The following is a 21,348-nucleotide window of genomic DNA, read 5'->3' as shown; positions in this document are numbered from 1 at the left end:
TCAATTCTTAATTTTAAAGAGTGCTTCAATTTATAGTATTAATGTTATTCTACTCCTGTGATAGTTTATTTAATACCAATGCCAGCATATTTCTGACAGGCGATTCTGTTAGCGGTTAACAAATTATTGAACTCCTCACCCTTCCATATCATCAAAAAATGCTGCATAAATAACCAGAGGCAGATTTGTTCTTCAATCACCAGTTGATGAGAAATATCGTTCATGGGATAACTTCTAAGCATTGAGGTTGAGCACTTTTTCCCATGTTTTTTGCGCCGTTAAAGTGACTGGTCAGTGCAGTGAAAAGTAAACGTATATACTTGTACTGTTAATTGTAAAGGATTAGTAATGTTAGCATTCTCACACAAGTGTACTTCTCTCTGTCTTAACTAAAAGTGTGCACTGATTTGGAACAGAGACTTTTTGTTATATGTTGACTATCTTGTTTTTTTTTATTTTGATAATATGTGTAGGTCCCAATGTAGGTTCTTCCTTGTCAAGTTGTTGGTTTTAACACCAGCAACACACAATAAATGGCGTACCCACAGGAATATTACTGTGTTGTCTCAGATTTCTGAATTTAATTTGATGTTTTAAAATCTTCCAGTTTTGTGGTTATGACAATTTTTTTTAAAGTGAACAGCAGGGGGAAGAAATTGTACACATTTGTGATTTTGTATGTAGCAATCTAATCAGTAGTGTGCGCGGGCAACGTCGGCCTTATTAACAACTTTAACATCTCAAAAGGCAGGCAATCGGAGTGACTTCATTATGAAGTTTTGTCTAATAAAGACATTAAAAACAGAAAGTTTTGGTTTTTTCTTATTGTTGTTTCCATCCTTACTGCTTTTACTCTATGTTTGCCCTAAGAAATGTAATCATTTGCATGACTTAGTACAGATAGCTCAGGGAAGTGGTAGAATTGATCAGGTCACCAGCATCATTCAGTGCCCCTGCTTACACAAAAGGAACATTTTTAGAATCAATTAGAATTATCTTTTTAGATAATTAGACATTTTAAACATGATTCTTCTCAATGCTATAATACAGAATGAGAACAATTTAGTGAACTGTAAAACATATTAAAAATTGTTCTTGGCAAGTAGGTAATATCTACTAGCCATTGTTAATTGCCCTTAAGGCAATGTTCTGGGTTTTGCAGTAGGATTAACAGCAATGTTATCAGCACTCACCGTTATTACAGAGTGAACTGGACTGCAACTTCTGGCGACCACACGTGCAGTAAAATGTGGAAATCCTGATGTTACTGTCCAATTTTGCCTCCTTCACCACAATCTGCTAACACTAATAATGCTGAGAGATTCAACATTGAAATGCATGTAAGGATGTGAATATTCCAACACACACCTGACTTGTCTCCCATGTTCTACTCTCTATAAGCTTGAGATCATCGAAAACTCTGCTGCCTGTGTGCTAACTCGCATGAAACCCCAATCACCCATCAACCCTGAGCACCTTGATCTACATCGGCTCCTGATGAATTTCAATTTTAAAGTTCTCGTTGTTTTCAAATCCCTCCATGGCCTCTCCCCTCCCTATCTCAAAAATTTCCTCCAGCATCACAGCCTTTAAAGATAGTAAGGTCCTAGGCAGCTAAAGGCATGGCTACCAATGACAGAGCAATTAAAATCAGAATTGCTCAAGAAGCCAGAATTAGTGGAGAATACAGAGGGGCCAGGCCAATAGGGCTTTGAAAACAAGGGTGAGAATTTTAAAAACAAACGTGTAAGTAGGAGCTAATGTAAGTCAGTGAACTCTGGGGCGATGGCTGGATGTTCTTTGGTATGGGTTAGGACAAGAGCAACAGAACTCTGGATGACCTCAAATTTATGGAGAATAGAATGTGGGTGGCTGGCTAGGAGTGTGCTACAATAGTCAAATCCAGAGGTAACAAAGACATGGATGAGGGTTTCAGCAGCCGATGGGCTGAGGCAGGGGTGGGGTTGGGCAATGTTACAGGGGTGGAAATGGGCAATCTTAACAATGGTGCAGAAAAGTGACTGGAAGTCTGGTTCAGCATCAGAAAGGGATGAAATCGATGGCTGGGGAACAGAGTTTGTCACAGGGACCGAAGACAATGGCTTCAGTCTCCCCACTTATTAATTGGAGGCAATTTCTGCTCACCCAGTACTGGATGTCGAACAAGCAGTCTGTGAGTTTCAAGACAGTGGAGGGGTTGACAGAGGCGGTGGTGAGATTAGAACTGGGTGTTGTCAGTGTACATGTGGAAATTGACAAATTTGTAATTCCTTACAATTGATGTAAAACTTCACTTAAGCTTGTGATTTATAACAGCTACCTTTGGAGCTGGAGTATGTTCAATTGTTTAAGCTGAGCTATAAGGTAAATCAAATTCAGCATGCTAGATCGTGGCCTGGAGTTTCCTCCATTGACACGGTTGGGCAGTTAGATCCAAAAATGCCCCCATTGGTGGCACCCATTTTGCTGATATCAAGTTACTCCCAAGTATCTTACAATCTGATTAGACAACTTCAAAATTCAAAATAAACATAAATCAGGTTAAATAATTGGAGCCCAACAAAAGCACCACACTTACTTCCTAAATGATGAAAATTTAACACAAGATGAACAGATAGAAATAGGTTATGTCCTGGTGTTCGTATTTACTCCATCCTGTATTACATACACTAACTGCATTAAGTGCTGAAATGCTGGGGTCACTTTAAACAAATGAATTTAAACAAATGCATTGGTCCACAGTCTTTTCCGTAATAGAAGGTAAACAAAAGGAAAACTAATGTTTCTACGCACTTGAAGTCTAGTAATTCCATCCATTTGAAGTGGCCTAGAAGCATCTGCATTCACTACAGATCATAAAAGTGCTGTTATTACATGATTCCTGTCACACAAAAAAAATCAGACCTTTTTGTCTTTGGCCACACTCTCATTCCTAATTAGAATAGTCAAGTGTAGAGATAACAAAGGCACGGATGAGGATTTCAGCAGCAGAAGAGCTAAGCCAGGAGTGGAGAGAGGCGATATTACTGAGGTGGAAATAGGTAACTGTAGTGAGAGCTTGGATATGTGGTTGCAAACTCCTATTGGGACGCCAAGATTGTTGAACAGTCCGGTTTAGTCTCAGACCATTACCTTGGAGAGGAATAGAATCTGTGGCTAGGGAGCAGTTTTTGTGGTGTGGACCAAAAAGTCTTCCCAATATTGGAGGAAATTTCTGCATATCCAGTTCTAGATGTAAGGTCCGACACCCCTCCCCAAGGCCCAACACCACCCCCCAACCCCGAGGCCCGACACCAACCACCCCCCAACCCCCAAATACTATCCATTTACCTTAGAAAGTTAACGTCTCCCTGGCCTTTCAAGGACTTTTAAACTTGGATGTGCGTTTAACTTATCTGGTTTACGGCAGCAAGTATCGTAGAAAAGGGGTCATGACTCCTTTGCATCCAACTGACCTGCCTTCGACATTAGGCCCCAGGGACGCACTGCACTACTTGGACCTCACCCAGCCTGAGTCAGAAGGTCGGGCGAGACAGGATCGAGAAAACTTTTGGCAAAGAAACTAGGAGTGGAGTGGCAATCCAACTCTGAGTGCCACGCCAAGGAAGTTTAGGCCCCTTATGAATTAGGAGCAGGGGGTGGTTATTCAGCCCATTGAGCCTGCTCTGCCATTCAATAAGATCATGGTTGATCTGATTGCGTCCTTAACTCCACTTTCTGGTCTGCCCCCCATAACCTTTGACTCTCTTGTCAATCAAAATTTTGTCTAACTTAGCTTTGAATATATTGAATGACCCAGCCTCTACAGCTCGCTGGGGAAGAGAGTTTCAAGCCCGAATGATCCTCTGAGAGAAGAAATTCCTCCTTATCTCTGTCTTAAATGTAACACCCTTATTTTTAAACTGTGCCACCTAGTTCTAGGTACCCCCACTGACAGCATCTACCCTGTCAAGCCCCCTCAGAATCTTAAATGTTTCAATAAGATCACCTCTCATTCTTCTAAACCCCAATGAGTATAGGCACAGCCTGTTCAACCTTTCCTCATAAGGCAATCCTTTCAACCCAGGAATCAGATGAGTGAACCTTTTCTGAACTGCTTCCAATGCAAGTATATCCTTCCTTAAGTAAGGAGGCCAAAACTGCACCCACTTCTCTAGGTGTGATCTCATCAATGCCATCTCATCATTATTTCCTGATTTCAAAACCTCTCCTCATACTATACAAATTTCAAAAACCGTTTTGGCAGCTGTTTCAAGTTTCCCTTTTGGGATTTGGGCAAATCGGCATTTACCTTCAGCTGTGTATAACAGAGGACACCCAGCTCCCTCTGTACCACAGTATTCTGCACTCCCTTTCCAGTTGAATAATATTCTGCACTTCCATTCTTCCTCACACTTCCCCTCCTACGTCATAGTCTGGTTAGCTCAGTTGGCTAGATGGTGAGCCTGTGACTTAGGATAAGATCAACAGCTCAGGTTCAATTCCTATCCTCTGGATGAGATAGGCTTGGGACCTGCTCCCTTGCCCTGGCCCTGAGAGTGGAAAGTAATGGCAAACCACCACTGACAAACCTGACAAGAAACATGGCTCAGGTTTAAGCATCAGCAGACAATGAGTTAAGGGTCTGCCTTTGGGCAGAGCACAAATGAATGAATGGATACTTTGCCAAATTTTTGTTCACTCACTGAATCAATCTACATCCCTTTGCAGACTTCTCGTATGCTCCTTACAATCTGCTTTCCTATCTTTGCATTGTCAGCAAATTTGGCTGCAATAGTTGGTCCCTTCATCCAAGTCGTAGGGATCTAGACTTCATACTAAACCCCAGAGTAAGAAAATTCTTATTGAGGAATAATCATACTGGCAAGAAGGACAATCACTAATTCAGAATGCAAGATATAACATGGTTTATTGGACAATAAAGATTGAAACTTAATATTTCATTAGTCAAGGCACAGCATGATACAAAATTTCAATGTGTGTAAGTCTGTCTTTCCCATGGATCCCGGGACTTGTGGGGTTTTCTTGGTCCATTGAACCCGATCTCTTGACTCATGACGTCCTTCGAGATTTTAGCTGAATCAAGTTAACATTCATACAAATCCCTTTGCAGCTTTAAGAATTCAATTCTAGTTGATCATTTTCTGTCCAACAACATCCCAGTCCACCTTAACATCTGAAGCTGCACATTTCACTGCTGCCTGCTAAGTGTTTTCCTCTCTCTCTGGTGGAAACAACTTTTTAACAAAGACTGTGGATTTCCCAAAACGACTAAGACTACTTTACTACTAATTCTTCCAAGCTAGACTTTAACTGACTGAACAATTCCTTGGCAGCTAAGGGCCATACAATTTCTATTCACTCTGTCTTAAGGCAATTACTTTAGCCCTGGAAAACCTGTCTATACAGGATCCACTGATCTCTAATACTGGATTCTTACGTCAATTCTCAGCCCTGTGACAGTTACCTTAGTCACTAATTAAGCCTAATACTGGATTATTATGGCAATTCCTCAACCTGTGACAAATGCCTGTCAAATGGCAATGTCCTATGCAAATGCTAACTTCCTAGCCCTGCTTCTGGCAAATGCTCTCCTGGTAAGTGCTCTACTCCTAAATCTCTCTCAGCCACCAAATGCACCCCCCAACCCTCCCAGTAAGTGTCCTGTGAGAAATGCTAACTCCTGGCAAGTGCAAAGACTCCAATGATGTGCCCATATTTTCATACCCTTTTTGTAGGTAGCTTTGCAACATTTAACTGAAGTATGTACACCCGGATCAACACAACTAATGACTTCGAATCCAGTGTTTGCAACTCTTGACCAATGGGAAGACCACTCTTAGTGTCTCCACAACAATTTATCATTAATTTGTATTTCTAACCAGAGGTCCTCGAAACATTTGGTTACATTCTTCCAGCCAATCAGCTTTGCAGCCTTGAAATTCTTTCTAGCTGCGAAACTATAACTTGCCTTTGACTATAATTCTGGAACATCTAGTACTCAGGCCACCTTCCTGGCCAATCAACATTGTAGCTTAGGCTTCTCTAAGCTAGACTTGCTGGAGCCCAAATGTGTCCTAACTATAACTTCAGTTCACTCCCAAAGGACTCATGCGTTTTTTCTTAAAGTTACAACACAGTATTGCTGAAAAAAAAAGACATTTTTTGTCAAAGATTTTCATCTTGCACTCATCAGGGCAATTCGCAAGAAAATACCAATGTCAGGGAAAACAATATATTTATACTGTATGAGGAGAGAGTGCTGATTGTCTGGTAAGTGGATTCTGATTGGTAGAGGCATTGCCATGGAGAATGCACCAGTTGATGGTGTCTGACATAGAAGCATAGAAAATAGAAGCAGGAGTAGGTTATTCGGCCCTCCGAGCCTGCTCCACAATTCAATATGATCATGGCTGATCCTCTATCTTAATACCATACTCCTGCACTCTCCCTATACCCCTTGACGCCTTTAGAGTCCAGAAATCTATCTATTTCCTTCTTAAATATATTCAGTGACTTGGCCTCCACAGCCTCTGTGGTAGAGAATTCCACAGGTTCACCACCCTCTGAGTGAAGAAGTTTCTCCTCATCTCAGTCCTAAATGGTCTAGCCATATCCTGAGACTGTGATGACTTGTTCTAGACCCCGCAATCAGAGAGAATATCATCCCTGCATCCAGTCTGTCTATCCCTGTCAGAATTTTATATATTTCAATGAGATCCCCTCTCATTCTTCTAATTCTAGTGAATACAGGCCTAGTCTGCCCAATCTCTCCTCATACGACAACCCTGCCATCCCAAGCATCAGTCTGGTGAACCTTTGCTGCACTCCCTCTATGGAATATCCTTTCTTAGGCAAGGAGACCAAAACTGCACAGAATACTCCAGGTGTAGTCTCACCAAGGCCCTGTAAAGCTGCAGTAAGACATCCTTGCTCCTGTACATAAGTCCTCTTGCAATGAAGGCCAACATACCATTTGCCTTCTTAACTGATTGCTGTACCTGCATGCTTGCTTTCAGTGATTGGTGTAGAAGGACACCCAGGTACCTTTGTACATCAACATTTCCTAATCTATCACCATTTAAATAATACTCTGCCATTCTGTTCTGCCTACCAAAGTGGCTAACTTCACACTTATCCACATTATACTGCATCTGCCATGTATTTGTCCAATCACTCAACCTTCCTAAATCATCTTGAAGCCTCTTAACATCCTCCTCACCACTCACATTCCCACCAAGTTTCATGTCATCAGCAAACTTGGAAATATTACATTTGGTTCCCTCATCCAAATCATTGATATATATTGTGAATAGCTGGGGCCCAAACACTGATCCTGCAGTACTCCCCTAATTACTGCCTGCCACTCCAAAAAAGACCCATTTATTCCTACTCTCTGTTTCCTGTCTGCTAACCAATTCTCAATTCATGCCAATATATTACCCCCAATTCCATGTGCTTTAATTTTACACACTAGCCTCTTATGTGGGACTTTGTCAAAAGCTTTCTGAAAATCCAAATACATCACATCCACTGATTCTCCCTTATCAATTCTGCTAGTTACATCTTCAAAGAACTCCAGTAGGTTTGTCAAACATGGTTTCCTTTTCATAAATCCATGTTGACTTTGTCTAATCCCAATGATATTTTCTAAGTGTCCTGTTATCACATCCTTTATAAATAGGCTCTAGCATTTTCCCTACTACTGAGGTTAAGCTAACTGGTCTGTAATTCGCTATTTTCTCCCTTCCTCCTCTTTTAAATAGTGGCGTTACATTTGCCACCTTCCAATCTGCCAGGACTTTTCCAGAATCTACAGGATTTTGGAAGGTGGCAACCAATGCATCTACCATTTCCATGAACACCTCCTTTAGTACCCTGGAATGTAGATTATCAGGCCTTGGATATTTATCAGTTTTCAGTTCCATTAATTTCTCCAGCACTATTGTTGTAGTAATACTAATTTCCTTCAATTCCTCCTTCTCATTTGACCCTTAATTCTCTATTTCTGGGAAATTATTTGTGTCTTCCTCTGTGAAGACAGAACTAAAGTAGTTGTTTAATTGCTCTGCCATTTCCTTGTTTTTTATTATAAATTCTCCTGTTTCAGACTGTAAGGAACATACATTTGTCTTCACTAATTTTTTCTTTTTACAAACTTATAGGAGTTTTTACAGTCTGCTTTTATGTTCCTTGCAAGTTTACTCTCATACTTTATTTTTCCCCTCTTAATCAATCTCTTGGCCCTCCTTTGCCGAATTCTAAACTGCTTCCAATCCTCAGGCTTGCTACTTTTTCTATCAACTTTATATGACTCCTCTTTGGATCTAATACTATCCTTAATTTCTTCTGTTAGCCATGGTTAGGCCATTTTTCCAGGTGTGTTTTTGCACCAGTTAACTGCCAATTCCAGGAACTTACAACACTTCAGAAAGACTCAACATATTTCCGACAGAGTTGTTCAAATTCACCTTACTTACAAGCTGGATGCCCAGTCCTTTATGTAAAAGGATTACATAATTAAAATCCCCTATGGTTAACTATCATAGAGAGCGGGTAAATCAAATTTGCAGTAATAACGTGGAGGTCAAGTTTATGGAATGCATATAAGCTAGGTTTACGAAATCAGTGTGTTAATGAGCCAACAAGGGAGGGTTCTGAAGAAATCATATTGGACTCAAAAAGTTAATTCTGTTTCTCTCTCTACAGATGCTGCCAGACCTGCAGAGTTTTCCCAGCACTTTTTTTATTTCAGATCTCCAGCATCCACAGTATTTTGCTTTTATTAAGGAAGGAGTATCTTTTAGATCTACTATTGTATAATGAATCATGGGGGAGAATTTTCTCCCGGTTTGGGGGTGGGATGCTGAGCAGGAGCAGGCGCAGGTAGGCGCGCAGCTGATCACCACCCATGACCGGTTGTGTGCCATTTTACTCGGGGGGCAAATTAAGGCCCACCCAGTGTGACATGCAGCCGGAAGCGCTGAGCACTCCCTGTGCGGGTGGGGAGAGGAGGCTGAGTCGGGGCCTGCACTCTTTCGCGCATGTGCACGAAAGAGCGCAGAAATCTCCCTGCTGCCTCAGGGAGTTTAATTTCATTATGAAAAATTTAAAAAGAAAAAAATTTTCAGACAAGTCCCCTCATGTGACAGTGTCGCAGGAGCTGGGACATGTCAATGAATTTTAATTAAAAAATTTATTTGATTTATAAATCCTTCATGAAACCTCATCCTGCCCATGAATGAGGTTTCATGATAAACGCGAAGGCCACCTAGGCTCTTTGCCTGCCAACCTTAAGGTTGGACAGGCAGCTGTGTTAATTCTTTTAATTAGTTTCTAAATGGCCTTAATAGGCCTTTGGCAGTTCGGCGGGTGCGCAGCTGACTCCAGTGCACGCCCACCAAACTGAAGAAAGGAATGACACGCGGTGACGTTGGGATGCATGCCCGACGTCACCGTGTGTCATTTTACACGTCGGCAAGCAGGGCCCGCCCCCGCACACCGACCTGAAGATTCAGGCCATAGAATAGTTACAGTACAGGAGGCTATTTGCCTTGTTGTGTCCATGCTGGGTCTCTGCAAAAGTGGGCTGGATTTTACATAGTCCTTTTGACCCCCATTTAAAAAGTCAGGGGAGACTTGCCCAGATGAAGAACAGCTGTCCTGCAGCCATTTAATAGCCGATTGGCTAATCATAGACAAAGTGAGTCTTCTGTCCCTTAGGAACAGAAGTCCCGCCTCAGAGTTGCTGGCCAATGGAGGCCAGGAGTGGTGGCCACTGCTAGTACTGTACTCAGAGCTTGAAGAGGCAAGCTGTGCTGGAGTGCAAGTGTTTTGGGGTCTCACTGGGGGGCCAAGCTGGTAGGCTCTGGTGAAGGATATAGGGGGCCTGGGTTTGAAAGGTCATGGGAGAGGTGGGGACCATGGGGGTTAACACCTTGAGAGGGGGGGGCCCTGTGAGCCTGGGAAACCTGCCCAGTTGGGCGCACTCGGCATGGACCTCTCCTGCATTAATTGCCCACTTAAGGGCCTTAATTAACCCATTGGCTGGCAGGCAGGCTACCCCCCTCTGCTTATGTAATTGTGGTGTGGGCAGGGACGGGTAGGTAGGTGGCAGGCTGGCCCCTTGCTGAATTTTACTTGCACTACCTGCCTTCAAACCAGGAGTATATAATTCAGTCCTGCAACTCAGCTAGTCCCTTTCCCCAATATCTCTGCATTTTTTTCTGCTTATCCAAAACTTACGATTGAATCTCCTCCACCACACTCTCAGATCTAAACCACTCACTGCATAAAAAGGTTTTTCCTCTTTTATTTTGCCTTTCACCTTAAATCAGTGTCCTCCATTTCTCAATCCTTCTGCCAATGGGGACAACTTTGCCCCCTCTACTCTGCCTAGATCTCTCATGATCTTGAGCCTCTATCGAATCTCTTCCCAACCTTCCACAAGACAAACAACTCCAGCTTCTCCAATCTATCCATGTAACTGAAGTCCCTCATCCCATCTACAAATTTTGAAATTGTGCCCTGCAACCCCTGGGGAATCTGTTTGTACCTTCCTGCAACCATTCACCACTATTGCTTCCTGCACCACACCAATTTTTTATCCATGATGCCACTGCACCTTGCATTCCACAAGCTTCAATTTTGCTGGCAAGCCCATCATGTGGCACTTTAATGCATTTTGGTAGTCCATGTACACCTCAATCGTCTGTTACCTCATCAAAAGACTCAAATGCCTTTAAGTTAAATCTTTAATAAATCCATGTTGGCTTTCCTTAATTAATCCACACTTGTCTAAGTGACTGTGGATTTTGTCCCAGATTATCATTTTTAAAAGCTTGCCCCGCCACTGCCTGTAGTTGACTGCCCTATAGTTGCAGGGTTTACCCTTGCATCCTTTTTTGAATGACTAATATTTGCAATTTTCCTGTCCTCTGGCGCCACCCCTGTACCTAAGGAGACTTAGAGATTGTAGCCAGTACCTCTAGCTTCCACACTTACTTCCTTCACTGTCCTTGGATGTACTCCATCCAGTCCTGGTAACTTATTAACTTATATACAGCCAGCCTTTCTCAGGCTTGTATCCTGTGTTGTTAAGGGAAGTGGGAGTGGAGATAGTGCAAGGAATTTCTATAATCTTTGCCATCCTCTGGCACCTCCCTTATATCTGGCGTAGTGTCACATGTGAACCCTTGTTCAACGAAGCATGTGACGATATTCTTGGTAACTACAGGCTAGTCAGTTGAACATCAGTGGTGGATAAGGTTTTAGAAACAATAATCAGGGAAAAATAAAATAACAGGCACTTGGTTAATTAAGGAGAGCCAGCATGGTTTGTAAAAGGCAAATCATGTTTGACTAATTGAATTTTTTGAAGTAGTAACAGAGAAGGTTGAGGAAGGGAATGCAATGGATGTTGTCTATTTGGAATTTAAGAAAGCATTTGACAAAGTACCACTTAAAAAACTCGTAAACGGAACTGACGCTCATAGAAGTCAGTGCCAGCTTTGATTAAAAAAAATAGCTTAGGGGCAGAAAACAGTGAGTTGCAGTAAAGGGTAGTCTTTCAGGGTGGAGAATGGTAAACAGTAGTGTTCCTAAGGGTCAGTGTTAGGACCATGGTTTTTAAAAAATATATAAATAAATGACTAGGATAATGAAATACAGAGTAAAACTCCAAAATTTGTCAATTATACCAATTCACTGCAACAGGACATCAATAGACTAGCAGAATGGGCAGATAAGTGGCAGACAGAATTTAATACTGAGAGGTGTAAGGTGATACATTTTGGAAGAAGATGTAGGGTGAAGCAATATAGACTAAATGGCACCATTCTAAATTATGTGCAGGGATGGATACCCCAGGGGTTCATATGCATAGATCTTTGAAGGCAGAACATATTGAGAGAATAGTTAGCAAAGCATATAGAATCTTGGGCTCATTACAGTAAAGCAAGGAAGTTATGCTGAACCTTTATAAAGCTCTAATTAGGTCATAACTGCAGTACTGCATCCAGTTCTGATCCCCATGCTTTAGAATGTGTTGGTCCTTGAGAGGGTGCAGAAATTTATCAGAATGGTTCCAGGATTGAGGGATTTTAGCTACAACGGTAGGCTAGAGAAGCTGAGCTCGTTCTCCTTGTAGCAAAGGTAACTGAGGGGAGATTTAATAGAGGTGTACAAAATTATGACAGGTTTAGAGAAAGTAAGCAAAGAAAAACTGATTGTACAATGACTAGGGAACACAGATTCTTGAGTCTGGACAAGAGACGCAGGGAGAATGTGAAGAGGAAGTTTTTTTTTAAACGCAGCAAAATGGAACTTGCAGCCTAAGAGGGTAGTGGAAGCAGAGACAATGAATGATTTCAAAAAGACACTGGATGGGTCCTTAAAGGAAGTAAACTTGCAGGGCAACAGAGATAGACTATTGAAATGGGACTGACTGATTGTTCTACAAAGTGCTGGCATGACTATGATTCTTCATAATAGAGGACACTCCAATAGTTTCAGCAAATTTCTTTAAAAAAAGGTATTCAGACAAGGCTCTTTAAGCTTATTATTTATTTGTAACAATTTTCACTCAATCTTTGAATCCAATACCAAAGCCCAATTTGGTAATGCGTAATGAAATTACAATTTAATAAAGAACAAAGGGCTTGGAGGAATAAGTACATTTATCATAAAAATATCAAACTGCATTACTAGTTGGAAAGGTAAAGGATTCCATAAAGATCCTTAAATAAATTAATATTTCACAAACAGGTGTACTTTCAAAATATATCATTGAAAATCCCACTATGATTCTAAAGGGAACTGTAAGAGAAAATAGATACAAGATGTACAAGCCTGGCTAGCTAGATGCATTAAGACAATTGTAGGCAGCTTCTTACAATTCCCACCCCCCATCCCTCCCAAAAAAACCTTCAATTTGGACTTCATTCCTTAAGAGAGTGAGATAAATTAGCTATTTATTAAACCAGGACATTTTCCAGGAACCTAAACACTGCATTTTCTGGAATCATCCAAATCTATTTGCTAACTTTAAGGAACAATAATCTGAGGAAAATGTATTCCTCTTAATTAAATAATTCGTATCATGTGCCACAAAATAATTACCATTCAACAGAAGTCCATTATTTTCTGTATTACAATTCCTTCAGCCAGTTCAAACCGATTGAATTAAAATAAATCAAAAACATTTTTAATATTATTTCAGCCTTTTCACAAAAATATGGCAATGCTGGGGCAAACCTTTCTCAATCTAATAAAAAATAAAAATGTTACAGAATGTTTGGTGAAGGCGAGATATAAAAGTTCATGTGTAATTGAGAAAAAGCTGTTTTGTGTGCTCAAGGTGAGGGATACTATTATTGAAGATTTGAACACTGAATTTCCAACTACTTCCAATTCAGATTACAAGGTACATTTTCTTATCTATGTCCAAATAATGGCCTTGTATTCCAATCTCAGAACAGGATTTGAAAATGTACATATATTTTTTACTTTCCACAACAGCTATTTTGAGATTGCTATTTCAGCAATGTGTGTCAAAATGCACGTAATTTAAATTGCAGAATGAATCATTAGAAATTATCTAAATCTTAATTAGGGCTCTTATATGACTATTAGAGGGAGAGGAGACTTTTACTCTATCAACTAGATCCCAGGGGCAAAAAGATTTAGTAAACCACTGCACCACCCAGTTCCCTTGTATACTTATTTCTTAAAGTAGGTTAAAGAAACAACATAAAAAGAACACTATCGCAACACATTCATAGCAGTGTTGGTTTCAATAGCCCTACCTTCCGCACTCTGCAAAGAAACACAAATTCTAGTGTATTCTGGTTATTTTTCAATATCATAAATGTATAAAAATTTAAGAATATCTAACTTCATGGGATGAACACACAAATTACATAATTTAAACTCTGTTTTGCATGTAAGCAGTTATTTCTAATTTAAATACATTTGCTAGGATGAAAAATACACTTATTTTGGTGGAAGGATGAAAAAACACAAAAGTGCTTAAAGGGCAAATTCAGCTCCTCCTTAAAGCATGGCTGTTGAGCTTCCATTGAGTTGCTGTATAAAATATGCTTTGGTTCAATCATTATTTCATAAAGGAATAGAAAGTCAACTTCTGTGGGTTTCTAATTTTATATTTAGTGAGGTCACTTAGCTGGATCTTACCATTTAATAAATGCATAATCAAAATAAGAAAACATTACCCACTCCCATTTGATAGGAATACTAACACTTTAAACTTAGTAAAAAATCATTTCCCTCTCTTTCTAAAAAGTCCTTCCACTTTTCAAACAAAAACCTTACACGTACATTTTTAAGATACTTGATTTCTTTTTGAATAACAATTAATTTTGGTTTGAGTATTTAGCTATTGTACCTGTAAATTCAATGGACCCTTAAATAAAAAGGTTTTGTTTGCAGTTAGGTTCCACCCTTTCTGCTAACATTATGTCAAGGCTGAACATTATGAAATAGAATGGTGTACAGTTTGAATCCGTGAAATCTTAGAGTGTTCAATTTACATAAGTTAACAAAAACAACTAAAATGTTTCAATAGAAGGTTATGCAATCACTCCAATTTGTGAACAAAGTTGTTTATTCCCTCATTACAACAGGCATTCTGGTGAATAACATTCCATGAATTCAAAATAGTTGTCTTGCTAATGAACAATATTAGAACTATTTCTTTAACCACATGGAAGGTATATCCTGGTAGATCACTCCACAGCATTGCAACTCCAGTCTGCCAATCTGATATAATTTATACTGTGCAATGTCTTAAAACACGAGAGTAATAACATGTCATGCTAATAGCTTATAACAGCCACAATAGGCTTTGCAGTAATGGCTACAAGTAATATTTATCTCTGTATTTGCAGTGCTCTTCATCAGACATTCCAGGCATCTTCATAGTCCATAGTAACTATAAAATTTCTAAATCCACATGACGCACATCTGGATATTTTTGCTGAAATAAAAACAGTATGTACTTATCAGCTACATTTGTTATCCTTTAAAACAAAACACTATTTCACAAGGGCAGGAAATAAACCTACAGTCACAGTATTTCCAGTTGTAAGAGGGTAGAGAGCCTAAAAGTTTAGTATGTGCTGTTTTAAATGTTTGTTGACACTTTTTTGTAGAGGAGGGCAGTGATGTTCTATGGCTGGTTACAGGTTCTGTAACAGTTTAAAAATTATTAATATCATATTTTAAATATGTTGCAAATTCCTTCATTCAGATTCGCCTCTAAACATAGGGGAACACTTGGGTAAGAGTGATTATCGTATTAAGGTTTAGATTAGTAACGGAGAAGAGCGAGGAACAACTGAAAGCAGAACTTCTGAATTGGAAGGGGGTTAAGTTCATTGAATGAGAGGAAATCTAGCCAGGGTAAAATGGAACAAAAGGCTGAAAGAGAAAATTGCGATGTCTAAGGAGGCTGGGTACATTCCAACAAGGGCGAAAGGTAAGGGAGCTAAAGCCAGGGGCTCCTTGGATGATGAGAGGGGTAGGGAATATGACAGACTAGAAAAATGGTGTGTGGTGCTTGCCAGGTGATCTCTTCAACCAAGAACCAGGCCAAATACAATAAGTTGATAGAAGTGAGAAGGAAAATAAGACAGGCATGGAGAGAATATGAGAACAGAATGACAGTTACACAAATGGGAACCCAAAGATCATCTGCTGGCATGTAAATAGTAAGCAGGTGGTTAGAGTGGGGTGGAATCGAATAGAAATAAAGGTGGTCAGATAAGTTTAGAGGGGCAGGGCATGGCTAAAATATTTAACAAGTACCTTGTATTAGCATTTACTAAGGAACAGGATACTGATAAAATATCAGAAGAAGCTGAGAAGGTAGAGATAATATATGGGGTGAAAATTGACAGGCAGGATATATGAGAAAAGCTGGCTATCTTAGGTTGGATAAGTCACCTGGCTCGGATGGCTTGCATCCCAGGTTGTTAAAGGAAGTGTGGATGGAGAAAGTAGAATGGATTGCCATAACCTTCTGATCTTCCCTCGATAAAAAGGATGTGCCAGAAGATTGGAGAGCAGCAAATGTGACACCCATATTCAAGAAAGGGTGTAAGGACATTCGTAGTAACCATGGGCCAGTTAGTTTAACATCAGTGGTAGGAAAGATTTTAGAAACAATAATCAGGGAAAGGAAAAAAAAATCAAAAGGCACTTGGAGAGGTTTGAGTTAAATAAGGAGAGCCAGCAAGGATTTGTAAAATGCAGGTCATGCTTGACCAATCTAATTGAACTTTTGATGAAGTAACAGAGAAGGCTGATGAAGGAAAATAAATGGATGTTGTCTATATGGATAAGAAAGTGTTTGACAAAATACCACATAAAAGACTGGCTAACAAAACTGAGGCTCAGCTCATGGAATAGGAGGTCAGTGTCAACAAAATAATGGCTTAAGGACAGAATACAGCACATTGGGATAAATGGTTGTTTTTCAGAATGGAGGATGGTAGACACTGCTGTTCCAAGATTCAGTACTAAGACCACCGCCTGTTTGATACATATAAATTACTTGGATATTGGAACACAGTAAAATTTCAAAATTTGTCAATGATACCAAACTTAGAGGAGTAGCAAACAGTGAGGATGATACAAATTGACTGCAGTAGGAATAGCCTCAGTTTTGTTAACCACTGATCTCCTATTCTATGAGCTGACTACAGTAGGAATAGATAGGCTAGCAGAATGGGCAGACAAATGGCAGATGGAATCTAATACAAAGAAATGAGAGGTGATGCATTCTGGCAGAAAGGAAATACAGGCTTAATGACAGAGTTCTAAAGAGTGTATCAGGACAGAGGGACATTGGGGTTCATGTGCACAGATCCTTGAGGGTATCGGGAAATGGTGAGAGAGTAGTTAGCAAAGCAAATGGGGTTCATGTGCACAGATCCTTGAAGGTATCAGGAAATAGAGTAGTTAGCAAAGCAAATGGGATCACGGTCTTCATAAGCGAAGGAATTGAGTACAAAAGCAAGGAGAAAGTTATGTTCGACGTTTATAAAGCTCTGGTTAGGGTCCAACTAATGTACTGCATCCAGTTTTGGTCACCACACTGAGAAGGATGCTTGGGTCTTTGGGAGGGGGCAGAGGAGATTTCCAGAATGGTACCAGGGATAAGGGACTTTAGCTGCAAGGTTGAATTGGAGAAGATGTTGTTGCTCTCCTCGGAGCAAAGGAGATTGAGAGGAGATCTGGTGTACAAAATTATGACAGATAACAGAAGGTAATGAGGTCAGGAGTCAAGTGGCCCTGGCGGAACCCACCAAACATCAGTGAGCAAGTTATTGCTGTGTAAGTGCTGCTTTATAGCACTGTTGACAACACCTTCGTTCACTTAGATGATCAACGGGAGGCTGATGGGACAATAATTGGTCGTATTGGACTTGCCCTGCTTTTTGTGGGCAGGTCATATCTGGGCAATTTTGTATATTAGATAACATAGTTGTAGCTGCACTGGAACAGCTTGGCTAGTTCTGGAGCGCAAGTGCTACTGCCAGGATGTTGTTAAGGCCCATAGCGTTTGCAGTATCCATGCCTTCAACCATTTCTTGATATCACGTGGAGTGAATCAAATTGGCTAAAGACTGATATCTGCAATGCTGGGCACCTCAGGAAAAAGCAGAGATAGATCATCCCCTCAGCAGTTCTGGCTGAAGATTGTTGCAAACGCTTCAGCCTCGTGTTTTGCACTGATGTGCTGGGCTCCGCTGTCATTCAGGATGGGGATATTGATAGACCCTCATTCTCCTGTAAATTGTTCACCACTATTCATGACTGGATGTGGCAGGATGCATTTTTGATCTGATCCATTGGTTATGGGATCACTTAGTTCAGTCTGCTGCATGCTGCTTCCGCTGTCTGGCATGCAAGTAGTCCTGTGTTGTAGCTTCACCAGGTTGACATTTTTTAATTATGCTTGGTGCTGCTCCTGGCATAACCCTGACTCAATGAAAAGTGCAGGAGGGTGATCCCCTGGATTGGTGGTAATTGTAGATTGAGGGATATGCCAGGCCATTAGATTACAGATTATGGTTGAATACAATTCTGTTGCTGATGGCCCACAGCGCCTCATGGATGCCCAGTTTTGAGCTGCTACATGTACTCCAAATGTATCCCAGGCGAGGCGAGCATGACTGCCTTCAACATCAAGGTAGCATTTCACCAAGTGTGGCATCAAGGAGCTCCATAAAACTGAAGTCAATAGGAATTAGGGGAAAATTCTCCATTGGTTGGTGACATACCTAGCTCAAAAAAAGATGGTTGCGGCTGTTAGGGGCAAATCATCTGTGTCACAAGACGTCGCTGCAAGAGACCCTCAGGGTAGTGTCCCAGGCACAGCCAGTTTCAGTTGTTTCATCAATGGCCTTCCCTCCATCATAAGGTCAGAAGTGGAGACACTCGCTGATGATCACACACTGTTCAATACCATTCGCAACTCTTCAGATACTGAAACAGTCAGTGTCCATATGCATTAAGATCTGGACAATATTCAGGCTTGGGTTAATAAGTGGTTAAATGATATATGCGCCACACAAGTGCCGGGCAATGACCATCTTCAACAAGAGATTATCTAACCATCGCTCCTTGATATTCAATGGCAATACCGTTGCTGAATCCCCCACTATCAACATCCTGGGGATTATCACTGACCAAAAACTAATTTGGACCAGCCATATAAATACCGTGGCTTCAAGAGCAGGTCAGAGCTGGGAATTCCGAGGCAAGTAACTCACCTCCTGACTCCCCAAAGCCTCTCCACCATCTACTTGGCATGAGTCAGGAGTGTAATGGCATTCTCTCCACTTGCCTGGATGAATGCTACTCCAACAACATTCAGGATGCTCAACACCATCCAGGACAAAGCAGCCTTCTTGACTGGCACCCTACCTACCATCTTAAACATTCACTCCCTCCACATTGACACACAGTGGCAGTTATGTGTACAATATACAAGATGCGCAGCAGCAACTCACCAAGGGTCTTTGAGTAGCAGCCTTCAAACCTGCAAGCCCTACCACCTAGAAGGACAAGGACAGCAGATGCATAAGGACACCACCACCTGCAAGTTCCACTCCAAGTCACATACCATCCTGACTTGGAATTATATCGCTGTTCCTTCATCGTCGCTGGATCAAAATCCTGGAACTCCCTCCCTAATAGCACTGTGGGTACACCTACACCACATGGACTGCAGTGGTTCAAGAAGGCAGCTCACCACCCTATTCTCAAGGGCAAATAGGGATGGGCAACAAACTCTGGTCTTTTCAGTGACACCCACATCCCAAGAAAGAATTTAAAAAGGTAGACAAAGAAAAGGTGTTCCCATTAGCTGAAGCACAAGGACTAAGGGACACAAATTTAAGGTTTTCAGTAAGAGATGCAGCGGGGGTGTGAAGAACTTTTTCATGCAGCAAGTGGTAATTCCCCAAAACCTGCTGCCTATGAAGGTGGTGGAAGCAGAGATGATCAATAATTTAAAAGGAAATTGGATGGGCACTTGAAGGGAACAAACCTGCAGGGCTATGGAAATAGAGTGGGGCAAGTGGGATTGACTGATTTGTGCTATAGACAGCCAGCATGAAATTGGTGGACTGAATGGTCTCCTGTGCTGTAATGGCTCTGTTTCTTCATTAAGTGCACAAAAGTAGCAATTTTCTTGTTTTTTTCCCATTGGTTCTTGCACTACCACATATATCTGGCAAATTTGGACATAAAATAAAGCATATAAGCGTTTGTACAATTACATGTGTACACTTAGTTCAAACAGATATACCTTGAGTGCCCTTTCTAGCCGGTCAACCTCAGCTCCCAGTGTGTCAATGATATTCTCTCCATGTTTCAGCATAAATGCTTCCAAGTCCTCCGGAGATTTTACCTGCTGAATTTCCTGCAGAATAAAGGATAGAAAGGTTTTAAGTCCTGTCTGAACTATCAAATTAGTTCCTGTAGATTATTTTGCAAACATTGGTAGAATAGTGGTGAAAATAACATAAGGCAAAATTAACATAAGATGCGAGTATAGATCGAGCCAAGGTAAGGAAAAAGGGGAACAAGGTAAGGAAAAAGGGTAGCCAATGGTCAGGAAACAAAAACAATTCTAAAACAGAAGTATAAAAGGGCTGTGAAAAAAACAAGTAAAATGATTAACTATTAAAGGTAACCTAAACTGCAAGGTATTACATGGGATTACATTTGGTCAGATGGCACAGAAACAGGCCATTTTGGCCAACCAGTTTACGCCAGTGTTTATGCTCTGCTCAAGTCTCCTCCCATTTTCTCTTCATTTAAGTCTACCATCGTAACAGTCACTTCCCTTCTCCCTCAAATGCTTGCATAGCTTCCCCTTAAATGAATCTATACTATTCACTCCCTTTGGTAGTGAGCTTCACATTCTCACTATTCTTTGGATGGAGAAGTTTCTTCTAAATGCCTTTTTGGATTTCTTGGTGACCATCTTATATTGATGGCCTCTAGTTAAGTTCTTCCCACAAGAGGAAACATTCTCACTCTATCCACTTGAAACACTGTGGCTACAAAAGAAGGTCAGAGGCTAGGAATCATGTGATGAGTAACTCACCTCCTGACTCCCCAAAGCCTGTGCACCATCTACAAGGCACATGTCAGGTGTGTGATGGAATACTCCCCACTTGCTGGATGAGTGCAGCTCCCACAACACTCAAGAAGCTTGACACCGTCCAGGACAAAGCAGTCTGCTTGACTGGCACCACATCCAGAAACATTCACTCCCTCCACCACCAACGCACAGTAGCAACAGTGTGTACCATCTATAAGATGCACTGAAGAAATTCACCAAGACTCCTTCAGCAGCATCTTCCAAGCCCACAACCACTACCATCTAGAAGGAAAAGGGTGGCAGATAGATGGGAACACCACCACCTGGATGTTCGCCTCCAAGTTACTCACCATCTTTACTTGGAAATACATCGCCATTCCTTCACCGTCGCTGGGTCAAAATCCTGGAACTCCCTTCCTAACAGCACTGTGGGTGTACCTATAGCACATGGACTGCAGCGGTTCAGGAAGGCAGCCCACCACCATCTTCTCAAGTGCAACTAGGGATGGGCAATAAATGTTGGCCCAGCCAGCGAAGCCCACATCCCATGAATGAATAAAAATAACTTTTCAATTTTGAGAACCTCAATTTGATCACCCCTTAGCCGCCTTTTTTCAAGAGAAAAAAGACCCAGCCTGTCAATCTTTTCCTGATATGTATACCTACCCATTTCTGGTACCAATCCTCATAAATCTTCTTTGCACTCTCTC

General features: G+C 41.1%; 1 protein-coding gene and 1 long non-coding RNA gene across 4 annotated transcripts in view; one reads left to right on the top strand and one right to left on the bottom strand.

Moving 5' to 3' along the window:
* LOC144683762 (uncharacterized) overlaps positions 1–21,348 on the top strand; it is a 1,025,508-nt gene that overhangs the window by 676,414 nt on the left and 327,746 nt on the right. The window lies entirely within an intron of this gene.
* The window catches only part of slc30a9 (solute carrier family 30 member 9), a 142,857-nt gene continuing 134,055 nt past the window's right edge, over positions 12,547–21,348 (bottom strand). For all 3 annotated transcript variants that reach the window (XM_078547089.1, XM_078547099.1, XM_078547107.1), the window contains 2 exons: positions 19,838–19,951; positions 12,547–14,995 (listed from right to left, as the gene is read on the bottom strand). In XM_078547089.1, the coding sequence (XP_078403215.1) occupies positions 14,951–14,995; positions 19,838–19,951 (159 nt within the window). In that variant the 3' untranslated portion in view covers positions 12,547–14,950. The remainder of the gene's footprint in view (positions 14,996–19,837; positions 19,952–21,348) is intronic.

The sequence above is a fragment of the Cetorhinus maximus genome, chromosome 1, assembly GCF_964194155.1.
Source record: "Cetorhinus maximus chromosome 1, sCetMax3.hap1.1, whole genome shotgun sequence".
Lineage (NCBI taxonomy): Eukaryota > Metazoa > Chordata > Chondrichthyes > Lamniformes > Cetorhinidae > Cetorhinus > Cetorhinus maximus.
The sequence above is the reverse complement of the archived record's forward strand: the minus strand, read 5'-3'. Positions and strand labels throughout refer to the sequence as shown.